Source organism: Anopheles coluzzii, chromosome 2 (genome assembly GCF_943734685.1).
Source record: "Anopheles coluzzii chromosome 2, AcolN3, whole genome shotgun sequence".
Lineage (NCBI taxonomy): Eukaryota > Metazoa > Arthropoda > Insecta > Diptera > Culicidae > Anopheles > Anopheles coluzzii.
The window spans coordinates 76822695-76838485 of record NC_064670.1 but is presented as its reverse complement, the minus strand read 5'-3'; the positions used below and the strand labels follow the sequence as shown (position 1 = coordinate 76838485).

Below are 15791 nucleotides of genomic sequence, written 5' to 3'. Positions count from 1 at the left end.
CTACATTCTGCCACCTTAAAATTGAACAATTTTAATAATCTCTACTTGATAGGCAAAACACACAACCTAACTAGTGGCCTAGTGATGTTCATTTTTGTACTTGTGCGCAACGTTGCTACCCTAATCTTTCCATCTTTTCCCGGATGAACTTCCGTAACGCGTGCCAATGGCCATGTCGTTGGTGGCACATTGTCCTCCTTGATTAGTACTAACGTACCTGGTTCAATCACTTGTCCTTCGCTTACCCATTTCGAACGCGGCTGAAGCTGTTGAAGATATTCCTGGTGCCATCTTCTCCAAAAGTGGCGTTTTAGCTGTTGTATTAGGCGCCAGTGAGTGAGTCTGTTTTCAGGAATGATCGTCGTCTCGGCGTCTGGAACCTGCTGCAGATGTGACCCAACCAAAAAATGGCCTGGGGTAAGGGCTGTTGCGTCTGATGGGTCCTCCGTCATCGGGGTGAGAGGACGGGAATTCAGGCAACATTCGATCTCAGCCAATAGCGTTGTCATATCTTTAAAAGATAGAGTGGTGTTTCCCACGACTCGAACCAAGTGGTGCTTCATCGAGCGCACAGCAGCCTCCCAAATCCCACCTGTCGCCCGGCCTCCGTCGTGCACCGACCAGCCGCGAAGGTGACTGGTCCTGGCGATGCCGTCGGCTTCCGTGCGGCAAATATATGCCCGCTGCCTTCCCGTGCTGTCGAAGCGGATGGACGAAGCGGACCCGCCGACCACGGTCTTGCACCAAGTGCCTCCCTCCCGCAGCGTCTTCACCGACAGAGATTCGCGCCTCACGGCTGCCTTCCAGCTAGTTGCCCCAAGCTTGCGGGGGCCTATGCGGACGGAAGGGGAATCCTGCCAATGTCGAACACCTTGGTCAGTTGACACGAGGGAACGAGCCCGGGTAGTAAAGGAGAGGATGGTGACCACGCCTTCTCGCCAAGTAGTGTCCAGTCAAGATTGCCTTGGGTAGGGTCTCGAAGGGAGTACAGGGCTTGTGTGGAACGGATCTAAATACTTTCGGAATAATCGGAAGTAATAATCTCTTGCACAAAATTTCTCCTTTTGCTACTAACTATTTTATTTTTCTTCCACTGGAGTCGTTTACAAGCAACATGCTGCTCTAGCGATTGCCTAGAGCATTTTCCGCGAAAATATAATTATATTTAGTAAAACGTTTTTTCCGTATTTTAGTGTAATCCTGTTCTGGAACGTAAGACGAAAACAGTAATCGCTACGCGGAATCGAACCAGGGTTCCTGTGCGCAAGTTTGCCAACTTGCGCTTGTTGCCGCACAGCACTGATGCATGTGTTCCGCAAGGAAACAGTTTTGTCGGCTTAGTAGTAGTGGTACTACTAAGCTCCGCCTACGCTCACCGTAGGCGCCTACGCATACGCTCACCGCCTACGCATACGCTCACTGGTACTCACGTCGCGTGAGCGACACCACCAAAATGAGGCGCGCGTGGTGGGATGAATTTCCAGTTGATCTGCCTTTCCAACGTCCAACTCTGCATGCCTTGTTGGTGTTCAGGTGTTCGCAGCAGTCTATACAGCTCATTTAGCTGATTGTTGGCTCCTTTGAAGTTCGTTGCATTGTCGGAATGCAACTCCTCGGGCAGTCCGCGACGAGCGACGAAGCGGCGTAATGCTGATAAAAACGCCTCCGTGGTGAGATCGGACACGAGCTCGATGTGAATAGCTCGTGTTGTGAAGCAAACGAATATTGCTACATAAGCCTTTGTAGCAACGGCTCTTCGATGTGGTCCCTTGATGAATACTGGACCACAATAATCAATCCCAGTGATTGAAAAGGGTCGGCCAGGTGTCACTCTGCTGGATGGTAGATCTGCCATTAGCGTAGTGATGATACACACGTCGGGCTATGTTCCTGCCACCTACGATCCAGTATCGTTGGCGACTGCTGCTCAGCATCAGTTGTGGCCCCGCATGGAGTCGAGTTTTGTGAAAGTGGTCCATTAGTAACTCAGCCAATGGATGGTTGTTGGGAACCAAGATTGGATGCTTGATGTCTTCTAGTAGAGGTGCATTGGACAGACGTCCTCCAACGCGAATGATGCCGTTTGCACCTAGCTGCGGATGCAGCCATTTCAGCTTCGATGATGAAGGTATCGGCTTGTTATGTTGAAGAGCCTTTATTTCCTGCTCAAATTGGTCCTGTTGTGCCAGCCGACACAATACTTCCTCAGTCTCCCGTAGATCTTGGGTTGTAAGTCCAATACCCGCGTACTGTCGACGCTTGAAGCGCCTGTTGAAGTATTGCACCCAATATGCCACAATCCTTCGAAGCTTGGAGAATGACGAGTATAGCGTAAAGATGCGATGTGGTGGTTTTTCTGTAGCTGGACAAGCTACTGTGGTGACTCGCTGCTCTGCTACTGCTGCTTCACATGATGATGATACTGGTGATTCAGGCCACTGGTCCTCGGGTAGATGAATCCAGGAAGGACCCTGCCACCATAGCGGGTTGTCGAGAAGGTCCTTACTCAAGCAACCACGCTATGCTAAGTCCGCTGGATTGTCGACTCCGGGGATGTGCCGCCAAACACTTCCTTGGGTCAAGTGTTGCACTTGGGAGACGCGATTGGCGACGAATGGTTTCCAGCAATTTGGCGATGCTCGTAACCAATGAACTACGGTCATGGAATCCGTCCAGAAAGTTGCAGGAGACGAGAGCTTGACCGCTAATCTGACCCGATCATATAGCAAGCTGGCCAATTGTGCAGCGCACAATTCCAGTCGAGCAATGGAGTGTTTGCTATTTATCGGGGTCACCTTAGTTTTCGACGCGTACAGTTGCATCGTGATGTTTCCGTTGTCATCTCGGCTTCTGATGTAGCAGCATGCGCCATATCCCTTTTCCGATGCATCGCAGAAAAAATGGAACTGGCTTGATGTCGAACCTGGCCTGATGGCTACACGAGGAATGTGTAGATTTTGTAAATGTATCAACTGGTTGTGGAAGTTGATCCATTCTCCTTGTAGATGATGTGGCAACTCGTCATCCCATCCCCAGGGCTGTTGCTGTTCCGTTTGCAGGGTCCAGATGCGTTGGAGGAACTGCTTGGCCATGGCTTTTACGGGATCGACGATGCCCAAAGGATCATAGATCCTGGCGATGCACGATAGCACCTTTCTTTTGGTGATTGCCCCAATCACGTATGGGGTGTTGATTTTGAACTGCAACGTGTCAGATGCTGGGTCCCAAATCAACCCGAGGGTGGCGAGAAGTCCCTTCGATCCACTGGTAGCATAAGGGCTGGATGCTAACTTCTCATGGTTCACGTTCTGGAGTACTGATGGGTCGCTGGACGCCCACTTCCGCAGCTCGAATCCTGCACTTGCGTAAAGTTGCTCAGTTTGCAGCTGCAGCATCTGCGCCGCTTCAGATGATTGCCCGCCGGAAACGAAATCATCTACATAGAAGTCACAGGAACGTTCTGCGGTGGCTGGAAAATCTCCTCCATGGTCCGCTACGATTTGTTGCAACGAGCGGACTGCCAGGAATGGAGCGGATGCTGTCCCATATGTTACCGTGTTGAGCTCGTACTCTTGAATGGGATTGTTGGGTGAATTCCGCCAAATGATGCGTTGCAGTGACCGGTCCTTTGGATGAATCCAAACCTGCCGGTACATTTTTGTGACGTCAGCGGTAAGCGCGATTGGTTGAGTCCGGAACCGCAGTAAAATAGAAGTGGCATCTTGTTGAATGGTCGGCCCGACCATTAGTGTGTCGTTCAACGACACACCCGTTGAGGATTTACTCGATGCGTCAAACACCACTCGACACTTCGTCGTGGTGCTGTCGTTCTTGAAGACCGGATGATGTGGTAGATAAAACGATTCATCGTTCGTTGAAGAAGCTGCCACCTTGCTCATATGACCTAAGCGAAGGTACTCATCCATGAAGTCCACGTAGGCACGTTGGGTGTCGGGTTCCCGTTGAAGTCGACGTTCTAGTGCTAGGAACCGTCGAAGTGCGATAGTCCTTGAATCGCCAAGCTTGCCAATCATCTCTGGCTTGCGTGGAAGCTGAACTATGTACCTGCCATCCTCTTCTCGTGTGGTGGTTGCCGTGTAATGATCCTCACAGGCTCGTTCCTCGATGCTCCAACTCGGTGTGTTGCTCAGGTCTTCAACGGCGAAGAACTGCTTCATCAGATTGTCCAACTCGTTCGTGTGTGTTGCCACCGCACACATTACCGGTGACATGGGTTCGGTGATGGTAGCACTGCCACTGACTACCCAACCAAATTCAGTTTCCTGAAGGGTTGGCATACTGTTACCCAGGGAGAGTCGTCCGGTCCTCAGGATCTCGTAGAAGTGTGTTGCTCCCAAGATGATGTCAATGGTTGCTGGCCGATTGAAGGATGGATCAGCCAAGATGCAGGTTTCCGGTATCTTCCAGTGGCTGATGTCGATCCGTTGAGTTGGTATGTCTGCTGACAGCTTCGGTAACACAAGCAACTCTAATGACGCAGTATAGCTCGAGCATCGAGAATGGATGGTGGTTTTGATGGAATGTCGCACATTCGATCTTGTACTGCCACCAATGCCTGATAGCGGAAGATTGATCAGCTTCCGCGGCAATTCTAGGAACTGTGCCATCCTGCCGGTGATGAAGTTGGATTGAGCTCCGCTATCCAAGAGAGCTCTTGCTGGATGGCTAACTCCGGCACTATCGGTGATGTTGAGCACTACTGTTGACAATAGCACTGTGGATGGCACGGCTGTCGTCAATGAAGTCATCGATGCCCCGATGAATGTTGGTTGAGCTGCATCGACTGGAAGCTGATGAGATGTTGCAGCGGCGTCTGGAGGCTGAAGAGATGGTGCTGCTGGAAGCTGCTCCCCATGAAGTAGATGATGCTGACGTTTCTTGCAGATACGGCACGTCCATTTCGATCGGCACTGCGAAACCGGGTGTCCAGCGCTGAGGCAATTGAAACAACGTTTCAATGACTGTACTTTGCTCTTCCTCTGCACTACGGACATCGCGATGAAGGTTGGACAGTTCTGAAGAGTATGATGCTGCTGGCACAGAACACACGATGGATTGGCAGCTGTGGTAGAAGTGAAGGCTTTGGTGCTTGTTGATTTCCGTGACGTCTCTGGCGTGCAGCTTTCGAGCACCTCACATTGCCGATTGATGAAATCGAGAGTTTTGAAGAGATCCGGAAACTCTCCATGTTCCAACGAACTCTCCCATGCCTTCCTTGTGTCAGCGTCCATACATGAGCTGAGCAAATGCGTGATGATGAGGTTGCTGGTACTGTCGATAGTCTGCTTCATAAATACTAAGCCATCCACATGACTCTTGCACGTTTCCGCTAGCTTCCGTAGGTCCTTTGCAGATTCTCGGGGTGCATGCTTCAGCTGAAGCAATCCTGCGATGTGCTTGTCGACAATCAGCCGAGGATTCTCAAAACGCCTCTCCAAGACGTCCCATGCCGCCTGGAAGTTGTTGCCATTCAGAATGGACGTGTTCAGGATGCCAGCTGCTTTCCCTTGCAGCGCTTTGTTGAGATGATGAAGTTTTACTGCATCCGAGTCATTAGTCCGCTTCATGATGTCTAAGAACATGCCCTTGAACGTTGGCCAGTGTTCGTATAGACCATCAAAAGCCGGCATTGGGATGTTGAGATGATGCTGGATGGAGACCGATGATGATGCAACTTCAGGAGGTGTTGTAGCTGACGATGGCTTTTTGTCGATTACGACCAGCTTCGCTGCCTTAGAAGCATATAGTGAGTGGAATGCTTCGTCTTTTGCCAAGTCTTCATCTACGTCATCTGGCAATTCTTCCAGGATTAAATCCATGACGTGGCTCTGCACCGCTTGCAGTTCTTCCAGCATACCTCGTTGGACTTGAGATATGCTGTCGTCTTTCTGTTCGGTGTTCATGTTTGCTAGCTTGCGGTATAAGCCCTTGTGTTTGGCGCGTAGACTTTGGATGTACTTTGAAGAGTTTGGCTGCGACGCTTCACATCCTTCTTGAAGATTGGCTTGTGCCATTTCGTCGCCTTGCTGTTGTTCGATGATTAGATGGTCTTCTTCTTCTACAGGAGGTGCACGTGAGATAGACATTGGGCAAATCTAATCTCCACGTGTGCTGACGATGATCGCTGTTATCTTTGTTGCACTTGAAGTGGGACCAACCCACCCGGTTGTCCGTCGAAGATGGGACCAACCCGTCCGGTTGTCTGCCGAAGATAGGACCAACCCGTCCGGTTGTCCGTCGAGGATGGGACCAACCCGCCTGGGTGTCCGTCGAGGATGGGACCAACCCGCCCGGTTGTCCGTAGAAGATGGGACCAACCCACCCGGTTGTCCGCCGAAGATAGGACCAACTCGTCCGGTTACCCGCCGAAGATGGGACCAACCCGCCCGGTTACCCGCCGAAGATGGGACCAACCCGCCTGGGTGACCGCCGATGATAGGACCAACCCGCCTGGGTGTCCGTCGAGGATAGGACCAACCCGTCCGGTTGTCCGCCGAAGTTGCAATCCGTCCGATTGCCGAAGATGGGACCAACCCTGGTTGGTTGTCTCCTGGTGATGAACGCACCTGGTTGCGTTATCCGGCTCGAAGGACCAAAATGTAGGTTTCTACGGCCTACTCCGTCTCGTGGACTGTATTTTTAGAAAGGGGAGCAGTACTCCCGAGCAAAAGCCTTGAAAAAGGCTGGCACCCCGATGCAAACTTCCGCCTAACAACGGATATTGCCAAAGGGGTCTGGCCACTCTTAATAAGAATCGAATTTCTCAAGAAGAGCAATGCTCACAAAAAACTGGAGGAAGAACTAAGTATTAACACTGGAATTCTAACTCAATTTATTGGAGATTTCTGGGGGGTTCTTATCAGGAGCCGACGTGCTCCGTTAGCGATACATAGATTTTCCTGTTTAATTCCTGTTAAGTTGGCAATATTCCAACTGGATTCTGGACTGGAACTGGTTTAAATGGGAATTCTGTCTAATGGGAAAATACATGTGATGCGTATTGCCTATGGATAGGCGTTGTTAATTCATTGCCTAACTTGCGGGTGTGTTCTGCCTATCTCAAAATCCTACAGTATTAATACACGATGCGCAGTCTCAGATTGCGCATATATTCGTTTTATCAAAATATATGTCATTTCGCGTACCCAACCCTGAGCTATAAACGTCATTTCCATACAATTTCAGATTGCGCATAAATTTTCAAGATTATATGTCCGAGATATAAAATTTGCTATCCTTTTCTTGCAATGTGTTTCGACAAGTTTCATCTTATTATGACCTATATAGCCTTCTAACTTTCTGAGCAAAAATCTATATGATTGGTCGTGTGGTCAGATACGTGGGTATCAACACCAACGACCATTACTCAAATCTCACTTGCTTCAGTGCTGGTGGTTTCCGTTGGAGTTTAGTATTTAAACAATCGTATCGCCGTTCTAGTTCTAGCGATGCATAACTTCAATGCGAAACCATACAACAGTACAGAGGAAATGATAAAGCTCTCCTCCAAGCGATGAAGCTCAGCTGGTTGGGGTATCCCACCAACAGAGAGCGCCACCAGCTTTTTTGCTATTTTTAGAATGCATGAGTCGTTTGCCGTCTGCTAAACGAAGTCTTTCTATATTCCGTTTAGGTAGAGTGCTTGAGTTGTTTAGAAGCCGTTTAGTGGTCGTTTAGTGGATTTGTGGCACTTGGCTTATGTTTTGATAAAACGAATATATGCGCAATCTGAGACTGCGCATCGTGTATTAATACGGTTAGGAGATTCGGGATTCGGAAAATTCGATGATTCAATCCCTAGAAAGATTGAATCGGATCGGATCCCGTTTGTAGGATTTGAATCCCTGAAAGATTCCATTGCGATTCGATTGGGGTTCTGATTGGAATAAGGATTGGGATTGTGATTCGATTGGGATTGGTATTCCATTGGGATTCTGATTGGGATAAGGATTGCGATTCGATTGGGATTGGGATTTGTTTGGGATTCTGATTGGGATAAGGATTGCGATTCGATTGAGATTGGGATTTGTTTGCGATTCGATTGGGATTCGATTGGGATTAGGATTGGGATTCATAAGGGATTGAGATTGGGATTCGATTGGGATTTTGATTGGGATAAGGATTGCGATTCTATTGGGATTCGATTGAGATTGGGGTCCTGATTTCGATTGTAATTCTAATTGAGATTGAGATTCTGAATCGATTGGGATTGGCATTCGCTTGGGATTCCGATTGGGAATGTACTTGGTATTGGGATTGCGATTCGGTTGGGATTAGAATTGCGATTGAGATTGGAATTCTGATTGGGATGAAAATTTGGCCCAAACAGCGATATTTCTAACACTCGCAGTGTTTTCATGCAGCACCCTTGAAATGCTTACTGTAGAGTTGCGTGCAAGTTCAGCAAGAGAGAGAGAGGATCGCATGAGTGGATGAGCGCTGAGCGCACTGGCTCAAAGAGAGAATTGTGAGGGAGAGGAATTGATGAGAGCGTATATAAGCAGGTGCTCAAAGCAAAGAAGGGGCTTTTTAGGAATAAACAGTTGGACAGACAACTATTGAACGCACCGAACTAACGGACAGGATTCTACAATTGGCCCAGCCGATAGTGAAAATTTTGTTAAAATAAAGGAAAGATGGAAGAAAATTGGCCATTGCAACCGTTCAATGAGTCGGTGGATGCTTCGGATTTACGCCGTGAGTGGGAGGAGTGGCACCGAGCATTTGAGCTAATAATAATTCTTAAAAAGATCAATACGCAAGATGAGAAGTTGGCGTACATGCTGGCACGTGGAGGTCGAGGATTGCAGAGAATTTATTTTAATTTGGCTCCGGTATCAGGAGAAGAACAGCCAAGTCCAGCAGTAGTACCCTTTCAGCAACCACAAGTTCCGGAGTACGACAATGCTATTAAACGTTTAAATCATTTCTTTTTGGGAAAGAGAAACGAACGCATCGAGTTGGAGCTTTTTCGTTCTCTAAAACAAGAATATGAAGAATCGTTCAACCAGTTTGTGTTGCGACTAAGGACTCAAGCTGCACGATGCGATTTCCACGAACGAATGGTAAAAGAAATAGCACACCAAATAACTGTAGGAGCAAAGGATGAGCGAGTAAGAGATAAGGGGTTAGAAAATACGATGGAATTGGATGAACTCATTAATTATGCAATCAATAGAGAAATTCTGATAGGCCAAAAGATGAAGATGAAGGATAAGGAGCAGGAATCATCAATAACATATGTAAAATCAATGCCAGTAACAGAAAAAAAGGAAATGGCGTGAGTCTAGCTGCTATCGATGCGGTTCGTGGCGACACAGTGGGGATTCAAGTGAGTGTTATGCGCGTAAAGCACGATGTAACTCTTGCGGACGAGTAGGTCATTTTGGTAGAGTTTGTAAGAAAGACGGACGGAACCCGGTCAAAAACAATTATGAATGGAAGAGAGCAAAGAATGAACCAACGGATCGACGAGAACAAAATCAACGAAATGAAGCGAATGAAAAGGACAGCCTTAATGAGGTATTATATCACAATTGAGAGGGCTAGTAGAATCCTGTATGGGTGTTTGTAATGATATCTTATTTCCTTATTAGATTTTTACCACGACGCGACTATTAGACAACGGTATGGTTAAATGCATGTTAGATACGGTTCATGTAGTTTTCCTAATAGATTCCGGTGGATCAGTAAACACAGTGACAGAACAAGTATGGTTAGAATTACAAAAATCAAAGGCAAAAATTCAAGATATATCTTACAATTGCGATAAGCAAATCACAACGTACGCCAGTAATCAGCCTCTAAAATTAATTTCAAAGTTTACAGCAGTAATATCAATTAATCAGAGTAAACCTACAACTTTCGCTGAATTCATTGTAGTGCAAGGCAGTAATAAGTCGTTGTTAGGTAAAGTGACGGCCGAGGAATTAAAAGTTTGGAAAGCAGGCTTGGAAGTATAAAATATTGAGTAACCGTTTCCGAAATTCCCCGGTATTCAGATTCGATTATCTATTAACAAAGAAGTTCCGCCGAAGAAAATATCCTATGTTCGCATTCCCATTGCACTGGAGAAAAAGGTAGAAAGTAAAATTCAACAGATGTTAGAAACTGATATAATAGAACCAGTTGATGGTCCCCCCGAATGGATATCACCAATGGGGGTGGTACCAAAGGGCAAAGACGATATTAGAATTTGCATAAATATGAAGTATCCAAATCAAGCCATACAACGAGAGCATTTTCCACTTCCAGTTATCGAAACTTCATTGAACAAATTACAAGGATGTCTGATTTTCTCAAAACTTGATATAACTTCGGCTTATCACCACATACAACTCCATCCAGACTCGAGAGGAATCACCACTTTTATGACAAACAAAGGATTAATGCGTTTCAAACGATTGATGTTTGGAATAAATTGTGCACTAGAGATCTTTCAGCGGATTATGACGCAAATGCTTCTAGGAATAGCTGGTGTAGTAATCTACATAGACGATATAGTCATTGCAGGAAAAGATAAAGTGGAACATGATAGTCGATTAAATCAGGTGCTAGAAATACTAGGAAAGAATAATGCTACACTGAATAAGGATAAATGTTCTATGGAAGTAAAAGAATTGGAAATCCTCGGCTACAATATAAGTGCGTCAGGTATTGGTCCCACAAAAGCTAAAATAGAGGCTATAAAGAACTTTAGGAAACCAATAACAAGAGAAGATACTAGAAGCTTCTTCTTCTTCTTTGGCTCAACAACCGTTTTCGGTCAAGGCCTGCCTGTACCACTTATGGGCTTGGCTTTCAGTGACAAATTGATTCCCCCCCATAGCAGGATAGTCAGTCCTACGTATGGCGGCACGGTCTATTTGGGGATTGAACCCATGACGGGCATGTTGTTAAGTCGTACGAGTTGACGACTGTACTACGAGACCGGCTCAGAAGCTTCTTAGGTTTAGTTAATTTTGTTGGGCAGTTTATTCATCACCTTTCAAGTAGATCAGAACCATTACGAAAATTCATTAGAGGAGAAATAGATGTATTTGGAAAAGAGCAAGAAGCAGCGTTTGATGATTTAAGACTGGAATTGTCAAAAAATGTACGTAAACTGGGTTTTTTCAAACCGGAAGAGGACACGGAACTGTATGTTGATGCTTCTCCAACAGGATTAGGTGCCGTGTTGACCCAGAGGAATAAGAAAGGCATGTCTAGGATTATAAGCTTTGCATCAAAAGGCTTGACGAAACCTGAAAAGGTCTATCCACAAACGCAAAGAGAAGCGTTAGCAGTAGTATGGGCTGTTGAAAAATTTTATCCATACTTGTTTGGTACTACATTTACCATCTTTACAGACCATAAAACATTAGAGTATATTTTTGAAGGAAAGCATCAAAGCGGCAAACGAGCTTGTTCTAGAGCAGTAGGCTGGGCTTTAAGACTACAGCCATATAATTTTGTAGTAAAATACATTCCAGGCTCATCTAATATTTCAGATAGTTTATCAAGATTATGCCCTAATTCAGATAAAGATAAATCGTTTGATGAAGCTTCTGAACATTATGTATATACCATTGAGAGCAAGTTTGAGGCAATTACGTTAAACGAAATTAAAGCGGAAACAGATAAAGATGAAACAATGAGAGAGGTTATTAAAGCAATTGAAAATCAATCTTGGAAACCACAACTAGCACACTATCAGGCATTTAGTAAAGAACTAGGAATAGTGCAGGGTATTGTAGTTAGGGATGATAGATAAGTTCTACCAGAAAAATTGCGTCAAAAGGCCCTAAAGATAGCTCACATAGGTCACCCTGGCGAAGAAACTATGAAAAGAAAACTTAGGGAAAGGATGTGGTGGCCATATATGGACCGAGAAATCACATGTTTTGTAAAAGCTTGTGCTGGTTGTGCAGCAGTGAGAACTATGGGTCACGCAGAACCAATGATTAGAAAAGAAATGCCAGATCGTCCTGGGCAGGATATTGCAATAGATTTTTTTTTCGGTTAAGGAATATGGAACGTTCCTGGTAGTTGTCGATTACTACAGCAGATTCATAAAAATCATTGAGATGAAAATTACATCAGCAAGTAAGACTATCGAGGCTTTAGAGACAATATGCAAGGATCAATCATATCCAGAATCTATTAGATGTGACAATGGGCCACCTTTTAGTAGTGAAGAATTTAAAAACTATTTTAAACGTAAAGATATAAAAATAATTCACACAATACCGTATTGGCCACAGATGAATGGACTTGTGGAAAGGAATAATAGAGGTATACTTCGTGCTTTGCGAATTGCGAAAGCAGAAAAAACAGATTGGCGCGAAGCAATTATAAAATATGAAAAGATGTACAACACCACTCCACACTCCATTACGGGAAAAGCTCTGCTTGAGCTACTCACTGGAAGACCAATCAAAGGCCTATTGCCATCGTTAAGAACTACAGAGGTTTGGAATCGGGATTGTGAAGTTAAGGAAAGAGATGCTATAAAGAAAATGAAAGGAAAACATTACGCAGATAGATCAAGGAAATCCAAACAGTCTGGAATTAAAGTAGGAGATAGAGTGCGGGTATGGAATTACCAGCAAGGAAAATCGGAGCCAAATTATGGAATTGAGATATTTAAGGTGTTAAGAAAAGTAGGAAATGATACGGCAGTTGTAAGTAGAGCAGGTGTAAAATATCGCCGGCCCGTGGCTCATTTAAGTAAGGTTTGTGACGAAGAAACGCAACAAAACAATACGATAAGTTCACAACATAAACAGCAACAAAAGGATAAGAAGGAATTTAAACGTCCCACGCGCATTCGAAAAATCCCAAATAGGTATAATGATTAGTTTTTTTTCTTTTCTTGCTTTAAGTAATAATAATTAAAATATATTTGTAATGTACATATTTCACTTCCGAGTAGAAAAGGGATGTAGAGCTGCGTGCAAGTTCAGCAAGAGAGAGAGGATCGCATGAGTGGATGAGCGCTGAGCGCACTGGCTCAAAGAGAGAATTGTGAGGGAGAGGAATTGATGAGAGCGTATATAAGCAGGTGCTCAAAGCAAAGAAGGGGCTTTTTAGGAATAAACAGTTGGACAGACAACTATTGAACGCACCGAACTAACGGACAGGATTCTACACTTACAAACGGTGTAAGAATGCGATTACGATGCTCTGTACGTCCTGGTTGGTAATGTCATAACCAACAGTGTTATTAAGAACATAATTGTGAATAAGAGGGGAATGACGACGACAAAAAGAGATGACGCTACATTTACTAGGACAGAGCTCTAAGAAGTTTGACGCACACCAGGAAGAGAGGGAGTTAAGAAGGGATTGGAGTGCGCTGCAATCATCCTCTTGCATCACTGGAACAAATACACTACTCCGTGCCACTGAAGCGTTTGGACGTTTTTCTGCGTTGCTCCTGTGTGCTGTCTGTTTTTGGTGTGATTTTTGTTTGAAATCGTTCGTTTTTGAATTTGTGAAGCTGTTCCTGTCGCAAGTTTTGCTGTGTTGCTGTGTTGAAGCATTTTGTTCCTGCATCGTACGAGAATTTCTACGAGAACGCGTACCTGAATTGTATTTTCTACGTGATTTGTGTTTCATCGGCGACTGCGGTTCAGTGTTATTGACCCTGCTTCATACACTCAGAGAGTAATTCGCACCAGCTCATCAATCAGTGTCCTCTCCGTTCACTCTCATTGCTCACCTAAGTGATCGATACTCTCTCCCATAATGGACTGTGCAATCTGCTCTACTACTATCAACAAAGATCCGGTTGTTTGTATTGGCAATCTTCCTTTTTCGGAGTGCAATTCTGCCTTTCATCCGGAATGCATTAAACTTGCCGCCACTTGTGTTAAGGAGGTGGCACGTAATCGTGGTCTCTGCTGGATGTGCGAGAAATGCCGTGACTCGAGATCAGATTTTTTCTCATCAATTTCGTGCTTGATGAATACACTGAAAGATGAGTTGAGAAATGCAATACGGAGTGAGCTTGATCAAAGGATATCTCAGCTGGATCCAAATAGAGTGATGCCGCAAGAGCGTGAGAAAATCGCTCCGACTGTGAGTACCATCTCTCTCACCGATAAAACATTCCACACATTAACCGATACTCCTATGTCACCAACACCAACTCCCGTCAAACAGAACTCATTACCACACTCACAATCGCGTATGCTCTCTGATAATGAACACATTAATCCAACACAAGCAATTCTTCACACCGGTACTGCCAATGATCACATCAACACAGACACCATACAATTCATTCCTGCACCTGAGCCAAAAGTTTGGATGTTTGTAACTAGGATTGCACCCACTGTAACTGAGGAGAACATGAAAATGTTCATACTAGGAAGGCTAAAATGCACTGACTGTTCGGTGAAGTGTGTCATACCAAGAGGTCGTGTTACAAGCTCTCTAAAGTATGTGTCCTTTAAGATCGGCATTCCATCGGAGTTTGGCGAGCTCGCTTTCTCTCCTTCAACTTGGCCATGCGGATTTGTTTACCGCCAGTTTGAATTTCACCAACGTACACAGAAACAATTCACACCAACACTCCCGGTATCTTGCTTTCCTGCTTCAAACAATTCAACTGCCAGAAGTTTCTCAACTACTAATTTTATGCATAATGATGTCAACTGCATAAATGTGATCCCACCAACACACACAACACAACATAGTCCATCACCGAGCCATCATCTTAAAAATGCAAACTCACCTGAAACTCACCTGACTCAAAATAATTCCTCCGGTTCGACTTTTTTAAGCCAACATTAAGTCATTCAACTTTACCAATGGAGCCAGTACTAAACACATTCAATATCTTTTATCAAAACGTGAGAGGCTTATGTACTAAAACCTCTGAATGTTTTGCTAATACTGCAATCGCCGACTGGGATGTTATCGTTCTTACGGAAACGTGGCTAGATGACAGCTTTCCATCTGAGCTTTTGTTTGATAACAACCGCTTTAAAGGCCGGGCTACATTGATCGTACTCCGTAGTGTAATTTCGATTTTCACTAGCGCATCTGGCGGCGGCTGGTGGAAGCTTTTTTTGGTCATCAAGGGAATGGTCGTGCCGGATCTCATATTTAAGTTGTTTTTCACCGTTTTTTGATTCGAAAATGGCTGAAATACGTGAACAACATATTCATCTATCAATAGCATAGCTTTTCCAGTCCAGTTTAACTAAAAAACATGGAAAAATACCATATTTTCTGGAGCGGCTCCAAATTGTTTGGCAAAATGCTTCGGTCAGCTGCCGCCAGATGCGCTAGTGAAAATCAAAATTACGCTTGATAGTACGATCAATGTAGCCCGGCATTAATACATTCCGTACGGATCGTTCTGCAGCAAACAGTAACAAATGTAGAGGTGGTGGTGTCCTCGTTGCGATCAATGCAAATTATGCTTCCTCTTTGTGCTCGACAAACACATCTACAATTGAATGCCTTTGGGTTCGAGTAAAAGTTCTTAATGTTTCGTTAATCATCGGATCATTTTATTGGCCTCCTGATCAATCAGCCAACGTGGACACCAAAAATGCATTCTGTAATTCATTGCACTTAACGAGAGAGAAATATAAGAATGACTTTTTTATTCTGTTCGGGGACTTCAATCAACCTAATCTTAAGTGGGATATCAACGGCAAATTTCCGACACTGAATCTTATGCTTACCCGACTATCCCCTACCAGTCAAGCTCTACTCGATGAACTAAGCTTTGAAGGTCTTCGCCAACTAAACACTGTTCTAAACCACAACAACAA

General features: G+C 45.0%; 1 protein-coding gene across 1 annotated transcript; it reads right to left on the bottom strand.

The window, feature by feature from the left end:
- Window positions 1-1426: 1426 nt before the first annotated feature.
- On the bottom strand, window positions 1427-6107 carry LOC125908374 (uncharacterized). Its single transcript, XM_049611095.1, has 3 exons — window positions 2815-6107; window positions 1877-2268; window positions 1427-1779 (listed from the first exon to the last, which is right to left on the bottom strand). The coding sequence occupies exons 1-3, from the start codon at window positions 6105-6107 to the stop codon at window positions 1427-1429; spliced, it is 4038 nt and encodes a 1345-aa protein (XP_049467052.1).
- Between the last annotated feature and the right edge of the window lie 9684 nt (window positions 6108-15791).